Consider the following 8,661-nt stretch of genomic DNA (forward strand, 5'->3'; position numbering starts at 1 on the left):
CATCTTGGAGGTGCAGATTTTCTGCAGAAGCCGAACTCGATGCACCGACCTGCTCCTCCAGGAAAGCTGCTGTAATGTCCCGAGGAATAAACGTGCGATGCTGTCGAAGCCCCTGACGCCTTTTTTCTGGGCGGCACCTGCCCGGCGCCCCAGACGCAGTCCACACGTGAGGAGGGGCCTCGTCCACAGCAGTCAGAATGTGGGCGGGGACGGGAGTCTAAGTGCCTGCAGGGACACGCCGCAGGGAGGAACTGTAACAGATCTGGACCTTTTCTAAATCCCGGTAAGTTCCCGTTGTTAACATTTAACAAGTATTTTCGTACAGAGCGTGTAACTAGCCATGGTGGTCTAGGGCTGAGTCGGTGGCACCCTGGCCAGCTTGGCAGCGCTGGCCCCGCCAGGTCCTGGGACGATGAAAAGGAAAATTGGATCACAGAGATTCTAAAACATTGCTAGCCAAAGCACCAGTAGACCAAAAAAAAAAAAAAAAGGAAAAATAAAATTGAAACATTGAAACTAAATCTGCACAAAAATATATTTCTGAAAACACTAACCAGTGCCTCCAGGATGTCTTGTGTTATGTATTAGATTTTTTGGAAAATATTTTTATCAGTGATACAAAATACTCAGAATTAGAAAATTTAAAAAGATTTGTGTGTGACGGACCCTAGCCTTAAAGTTGAACAATGAACCCAGAACACCCACTAATACTGCAGCCTGGGGTAGCACGCCACGGGTTCCCCAAGGAGGGAGGGAGCCCCTCCTCCTCCTTAGGTGAGGGGCAGCCTCCTGAAGCCCGCTGGGCTTTCCTGAAGGAGGGGCCCGACCTGGGCACGTCAGGTGTGGCCAGGGCCGCATTCCAGGCTCCTGACTCACAGGCGGTGTGCAGGAGGGGGCTCCTGGCCCCCCAGCAGGCCAGGCCTGCGCACTGGAGCACCTGCCCATGCGGCCCTCGGCTGGCGCAGGAGCCCGAGCCTCCTTGGCCGCAACATGGAGGCCGGGCTCACCTCCAGGCTGGAGGCCTGGGAGTTACGGTTGGAAAGTCAAAGGTCCCGCTCACCACGCCCGTGGCACACGAGACGCGCCCTCGGCCACACTCAGGTTTCTCAGCCCTGCCTGGCGCTCAACACTTTGCAGACCCACACCCGGGTCCAGGTGCTGGGGCGAGAACGCCGAGCACCCCATACTCCCAGGCTGCCCGGCCCCGCACGGGCTTCTGGGTGGCCCCACGGCGCCTGTCACACGTGGACACTTCTCAACCAGCACTCCCCACGCCAGCCTGTAAGCCTGTCTCCGAGGACTGCAGTCGAGAGGCAGAGCCCGAGAGCCGCTTCAGGGCTCACGGGGTCCAGGCCCCGGCCAGAGCGGAGCCACCGGGGGACCGCAGCGCGTGCGGCCTCGGCCTGCTGCCGGGTGCAGGGCCGACTTCCTCCCGGGGCCTGGGAGCCGCAGGTGGGAGGCGCTTATTCAGATACTGCCGTGGTGCCAAATAGCTTGCTGGTTACCAGTTTGGCTGCTCGTGTACAAATGTGTGAATAACGTTGTGCTCACCAGAAGGGGAAATTTTTATATATAGTAATTTGTTTTATAAATTAAAGGAAGTGAAGGATGTACTCAAGTGTGTGGCTTGGGAGGAGAAAAAAAATTCTAACGTTTGCAAATGGCTCCGGGCGCGACAGCGCGCCTTCGGAAATGGCTAATGAGAACTGGGGACTGAACAGTTGTACAGTGCGAACACGGCCGTGTGGCTTTGCTCGGCGAGCGGAGCCGCCGCGGCCGCTTCCCTCCTCTGGACGATGTGCTCGCCTCCACGGCCTAGGCCGCTGTGTTCCCGCACATCCATTAAAGACTTTAACGAAACCCTCCTGTTGTTACTGTCTGTCTGCCATGCGCTTCCGGGGAGCCAAGGGTTCTGAGGCTGTGTCCTCACAGACGCTGCGGGGCAGGCTTGCCCAGAGGCATCCTACCTCAGCCAGCTACAGGCCCAAGGGATGGAACCCAGGGGCATTCTACCTCCAAACTACACCCCCAGCCCTATTTTTTTTTTATTCTTTATTTTGAAACAGGGTCTCGCTGAGTTGCAGAAGATCTAAGTAGCTGAGGCTGGCTGCGAACTGCGATCCTGTCTCAGCCTCCCAAATGCCGGGATTACAAGTGTGCACCACCATGCCCAGCTTGGTTTTTATTTTGAAACAGGGTCTCACTAAGTTGTGTTGGGCCTCACTAAGTAGCTGAGGCTGGTCATGAACCTGCGATCCTCCTGTCTCAGCCTCCCAAGCACAGGGACTGCAGGCGTGCCCCCATGCCTGGCTAGGATCTCATCTTTTAGCGCAGCGTTAGACGCTCAGCAACAGAGAAGGTTCAGAGTCCCCGCGTGGTGCCCAGCCCAGCGGAGGCCACACTGACCCACCAAGCTCGGCGTCAGAGCTGGCCCTGGGCGTCGTGAAGGGCACGCGTTCACCACTGCCCTGCTCTGCGAAATGGCTCCCCCTCCCACCCTGACCTCTGTCCCAGAGTTAAGCTGGGCTCACACAGGCAGAGCGGCCACAGCTCACCTTGGGCCTCAGCTCACCAGGGCCTAGGGACTCTAGAGACCCGGCAAGGCACCCTTGGGCGTTGCTGCCAATGTGTTGCCAGAGATGGAGCCGGCTGGACAGGGTGGGAAGCCTGCCCGCTGCTGCACACTCCATCCAGTCCGAGGACCAGGAAGAACAGAAGGCGACGGCCCGGGCAGGGAGGTGTACCCTGATGTCTCTGCTCCAGGCCTGGGGGGCCCACGCCAGCGGCCCTGCGGCGCTGAGGGACAGCCAGCTTCCCTGGTGCTGGGGTCTTTGGACAGGACTGACCCCCAAGCAGCACCCAGGGCTCCGGGCTGCAGGCGGCCAGCAGCAGCACCGTTGCCTCCACGCTGCCGTGAGCCAGGCCCGAGATACGCATCCGTCCACACGCTGCTGGCTGTCTCCAGGGGACCCCAGCAGACTAGCCTTCTTAGACAGGCCGCTTTCACCTAGTAATGTGCATTCCCGTTCTCTCCTGGCGTGTGAATGTGCAGGGACATGTGTTACTTGTGGTGCTAGGGAGGGAACCCAGGGCCCCACACGTGCTAGGCGAGCGCTCTACCTGAGCACGCCCCTGCCCCCTTCGTGCCTTTTCATATCTAAAGGGAAATGCAAGCTGGGCGTGGTGGCGCACGTGTGTAATCCCAGTACTCAGGAGGCTGAGACGGGAGGATCGCAGATTCATAGCCAGCCTCAGCTACTTAGACCCTCCAAAATTTAGTGAGACTCTGCTTCAAAATAAAGAATAAAAAATAGCCGGGCGTGGTGGCGCACACTTGTAATCCCAGCATTCAGGAGGCGGAGACCAGAAGATGGCAGTTTGCAGACAGCTTTAGCTACTTAGCGAGGCCCTTTGCAACTCAGTGAGACCCTGTTTCAAATAAAAAGACTAAAAAATAGGACCAGGGGGTTTAGCTTGGAGGCATAATGCCCCTGGATTCCATCCCCTGTACCACAAAAAATATATATAGGGCTGGGAAGTGTAGTTCGGAGGTAGAATGTCCCTGGGTTCAATCCCCAGTACTGAGAGAAAAAAATTTAAAAAGAAGGAAGAAACAGCTTCAAAACCGCTGCCTCCCTGGGCTAAGACCCTGCCCCACACGTGGCCAGTCAGCTCTGGCTGCCACAAACACATGCCACAGATAAAACGCCCGCCTCGCCATCCTGGAGGTGAGGGCCTCGCGTGGGGATCTGAGGGCACAGAGGTGGCCCGCGATGCACGGCGCTCACATCCCTGCCACTGCTGACGTCTGCAGCTGTGTACAGACATGAGCCACATTTGAAAGTTAAAATATGGCCATGTGCTGGACACGGCAGCGTCTGAATCCCAGTATGGGGGAGGCTAAGGCAGGAGGCATTACAGGTTAGAGGACAGCCTCAGCCACAAAGCGAGGCTGTCAGCCACACAGGGAGACCCTATTTCAAAATAAAAAAAGGAGTGCTGGGGGGTGTCGCCCAGAGGCAGAACATCCCTGGGCTCCACCCCCAGCACCAGACACACACGCGCGCACGCGCACACACACGCACGCATACACACGCACGCACACACGATAATGTGACGTGCCCACCCCGTCCGCAGAGACCGACACCAGCACGCTGCGGGACGAGGGCCTGGAGTTCTGGTCTCGGCACAGAGACAGCCCTGGAGTGATTTTATTTTATTTTATTTTATTTTTTGCATGTCTGGGATGGAACCCAGGGGCATTTGACCTCCGAGCTACACCCCCTGCCCTGTTTTTTATTCTTTATTTTGAAACCGGGTCTCACTGAGCTGCGGAGGGCCTCACTAAGTAGCCGAGCTGGCTGCGAACCGCGATCCTCCGGTCCCTCGTGGTGATTTTAGCGTGAGGCACGGCAGGAAGGGGCTGGGCCTCCTGGGGCTCCCTCTTAGGCAGTTCCGCTCAGATGTCGGGGGCTCACCAGTCCATGTCCTCCGTGCTTTCTGCCAGGCACTGTGCAAGGTGGCTGTCCTGGTCCAGCTGGGTCATCCTGCAAGGGACAGGAGATGCGATCACTCAGCCACCTCCTGGAGCACTGGCCAGGGAGGGCGCCCGCACCTCTCCCGGTGTTCCCGTGGACATCCTGCTGGAGAGGCCCTGGCGTCGTCTCCAGGCTGCTCAGAACGGGGCCGGGCCACACCAGCTTGGGGGCGTTGGGTTCCTGGGTCCACCCAGACACCTGCCTCACCAGCGTCTGCAAGCCCCATTCCTGGGCTTTCCACGCCTGGGCAAAGTCCTGGCCACAGAGTAGGAGAACACCGGCCCGCACACTGCTGTCCTCTACAGTCAAGTGGAAGAATGTGCTAGAAGCATCCAGGTACAGTGAAACTCAGGCCTACGTCACTGACACCTCCTTCAGGAAAACTGGACCACTTTGCCAAATCTTCATGCCTTCGTTAAAAAACTCACGAGCCGGGCGTGGTGGCGCACGCTTGTAATCCCCACGCTTGGGAGGTGGAGACAGGAGGATCACGCAGGTTCAAGGCCAGCCGTGCTGGCTTAAGAGACCATGTTTCTAAATTTAAAAATTATAAAAAATGAGTCTGGGAGTATAGCCCGGAGGTAGAAGGGCTTCCAGGAACCCCAGTACCACCTAAAAATAAAAAGAATAAAAATAAAAAATAAAAAACTCAGAACGAAAGCCAGGCATGGTGGCACACACTTGTAATCCCAGCATTCAGGAGGTTGAGACAGGAGGATTGTGGTTAGCGGACAGCCTCAGCTACTTAGTGAGGCCCTCTGCAACTCAGTGAGACCTGATCTCAAAATAAAGAATAAAAAATAGGGCTGGGGGCATAGCTCAGAGGTCGAATGCCCCTGGGTTCCATCCCCAGACCTGAAAAAAAAAAAAAAAAACAGAATGGAAACATCTGGGAGGCTCTTCTGAAGCTATCCAGAAGCACAGGCGATGTCAAAACGCAAGTCCCGCCGGGCGTGGTGGCGCACGCTTGTAATCCCAGCATTGGGGAGGCTGAGACAGGAGGATCGCGGTTCGAGGACAGCCTCAGCTACTTAGTGAGGCCATTTGTAACTCAGTGAGACCCTGTTTCAAAATAAAGAGTAAAAAAGAGGGCTGGGGGTGTAGCTCGGAGGTCGAATGCCCCCGGGTTCCATCCCCAGTACTGCAAAACAAAAAACAAAAAAAAAAACCCAAGTCCCCTAGGACTGGAGAAGGGCCCGCTGTTCTGACGGCATCGGGAATTCTAGGGACTTCTGCAGGACTCCTAGCACAGGTTTTGCCCTCGATTCCTCCCAACGGGCAGGAGTGGGGTCTCGCCATTCTACAAGCACTCACTGTAATCCAGCGCCTGGGAGGCTGAGACGGGAGGATCGCAGGTTCGAAGCCAGCCTCGGCTACTGAGTGAGGCGCTCAGCAACTTAGTGAGACCCTGCTTCCAAATAAAGTATGAAATAGGTCTGGGAGCAGAGCCCGGAGGTAGAAAGCCCCTGGGCTCCACCCCAGGACCACAAAACAAAACAAAACAAAGAAGCACTCCCTGCTTCCCGGGACTGCCGAGTGAGTTGAACTTGCAGCTTACAATCAACACTGCGAGAAAGGTGCGCTGCTAGCCAGCTCAGGCCACACCACGCTTCTTTTTTTTTTTTTGGTGGTACTGGGGGTGCCCAGGGGCCTTCTACCTCCAGCTACACCTCCAGCCCTATTTTCTATTTTCTTTGGAAACAGGGTCTCGCTAAGCTGCTGAGGCTGGCTTTGAACCTGCGCGATCCTCCTGTCTCCGCCCCCCAAGTACTGGGAGTAAAAGGTGAGCCACCACGCCCAGATCTGTCTGTATGTTTTGATAACCAATTTGATGGCTTTAGTTTTGTTCTGTTTTGGGAGAGATGGGTGGGGACTGAACCCGGGGCCTTCTACTTCCAAGATACACCCCCAGCACTTTTTCTTTTTTATTTTGACACAGGGTCTTGCTAAGTTGGTGAGGTGGTTTAAGCTGGCCTCAAACCTGGGATCCTCCTGTCTCAGCCTCCCATGTACTGAGAGTACAAGCATGCGCCACTGTGCTCAGCTAGATTTTGTTTCCGTTAGCAGCTAACTTTAAAATACTTCCCCCTCAAGCCGGGCGTGGTGGCGCATGCTTGTAATCCCAGCATTCAGGAGGCTGAGACAGGAGGATCTGGGTTTGTGGACAGCTTCAGCTATTTAGTGAGGCCCTCTGCAACTTAGACCGTGTTTCAAAATAATAAAAAAATAGGGCAGGGGGTGTAGCTCAGAGGTCAAATGTCTCTGGGTTCCATCCTCAGACCTGCAAAAGAAAAAAATAAATGCTTCCCCCTCACCTTCCCCAGCGGCCTCTGCTCTCACTCAGGAACTCGAGGACACGGGGCTCCCTGAGCACAGGACACCTGAAGCCCCGCCTCTGACCAGCTCCTCGGGAGCCCACCTGTCCCCGCGCCCATCACCCTGGCCGTGGCTCCTTCACGGAGATGGGGAGTCAAGGACCACAAGTAACAGAACCCAAGGGCCATGCACTGGCGAGTCTGTGGCAATAACTGGGCAAGACTAGGTTCCATCCCCTCCCTTGAAAAAACACATAAAAATATATACTGTACTTTTGTGTACTGGGGATGGAACCCAGCGGCATTCTACCTCCAACTGGCACTCCCTGCCCTATTTTTAATTCTTTATGTGGAAACAGGGTCTAAGTTGCTGAGAACCTCACTACGTAGCCGATGCTGGCTTCTAACCAGCGCAGTCCTCCTGTCTCAGCCTCCCAAGCGCGGGGATTACAAGCGTGCGCCACAAGCGTGCGCCACCACGCCCGACTGTACTATACTTTTAAAAAGAAAAAGCACCTCAAGTTGAAAACCACAACTGCCCCTGGAAAGAAACACAAGCGGCTGTTTGGAGACCAGTAGGCCCCGCCCTCCTGCTGTGCACAGGGCCCAGGGGGTGGAGAGCCAGGACCCCGCTGCACGGAGAGGGCGCCTGAGTGCCACCGGGTCATGCCAACCTTCTGTATATGAACTAGTTTTTAAAGGCACCAGCTGAGCCGGTCCTCTGAGCCTGCTAAGCAGTAGCCGGCTCACACCGGGCTGGGGTCCTGAGCCTGGGGTGGTGGGCACTCACGTAGCGGGAAACTCCTTCTGACACATGGGGCAGCTCTGCAGGGCAGGTGGACCCTCCACAGACCGCCGCTCCTCAGCGCTGGGGGACCCGCTGGGATCAGGTGTAGAGCGTCCTTTCTGGGACTGAGTGGGGTCTGGGGGCTCCCTGGCCTTGGGGAGCAGCCGGTAGGAGCATCCCAGGCCCCCAGGGGCCTGGGGAAAGGGCGTCCAAGAGAAGGTCTTGGGTCCGACAGTGAAGATCTCCGGGGGAGAGGCACACTCGGGGCCCGGCCCCAGTTCCTGCAAAACAGGGGTCATCAGGCATGCCCCCCACACCCCAGGCCCTCGGGAGCCCAGACACCTCCCAGGCCACCCCGTAGGCTCCATGGACACACCTGGCTGGGAAAGGCGGGCAGCGGTGGCAACAGGTCACTGTCCTGCGCCCACTCGGAGCCCACCGTGCGGAGCAGCGCGGCCCAGGGATGGTTCTCACTGTCCCCCTGGAGAAACCAGGGGCAGCGGAGGGGGGACCTGCGGCAGCAAGGGCCAGTCACGGGTGGGGGCAGCAGGAGGGGCTCAGAGGGATGGAGTGCAATGGAAGGGGGGCCGCGTGGCGGAGGTCGGCGGGGAGGGGCAGGGGGCCGAGGGCGGAGGTCGGCGGGGAGGGGGCCCACGGCGCGGGGGGGGGGGCGCAGGCCTGGCCGTGCACGGGGAGGGCGGCCGGGGGCCGCGGGGCCGGGCGCACCCTTCCCGCCGCCCCGACTCACCGGCCCGGCTCGGGCGGCCTCCGGCGGCTCAGCCTCCCGCGCGGCCGGGGCGCCCCCTCCATGGCCGCCCCCTCCGTGGCCGCCCCCTCCATGGCGCCGGCGGAAGCCGCGGGCCGCGGGCGGACGGGGCGGCGCTCGCCCTGGGCGGAGGCGGCGCTGGGGGCCTCGCCCTCCCCGCCCCCCGCCCCCCCGCCCTCCCCGCCCCCCTGCCCCCCTCCCCCCCCGCCCCGGTCGTGGGCCACGTGCCTGCCGGCGCTGGGCAGCCCTGCTCGG

General features: G+C 58.4%; 1 protein-coding gene across 1 annotated transcript; it reads right to left on the minus strand.

The window, feature by feature from the left end:
- Positions 1-4,474: 4,474 nt before the first annotated feature.
- FAAP20 (FA core complex associated protein 20) lies at positions 4,475-8,450 on the minus strand (the record flags this gene model as incomplete). The annotated part of the gene is made up of 4 exons (XM_080692718.1): positions 4,475-4,547; positions 7,644-7,921; positions 8,017-8,152; positions 8,389-8,450. The coding sequence occupies 4 exons, from the start codon at positions 8,448-8,450 to the stop codon at positions 4,475-4,477; spliced, it is 549 nt and encodes a 182-aa protein (XP_080548844.1).
- Positions 8,451-8,661: the final 211 nt, after the last annotated feature.

The sequence above is a fragment of the Muscardinus avellanarius genome (assembly GCF_963383645.1).
Source record: "Muscardinus avellanarius genome assembly, chromosome: 3".
Lineage (NCBI taxonomy): Eukaryota > Metazoa > Chordata > Mammalia > Rodentia > Gliridae > Muscardinus > Muscardinus avellanarius.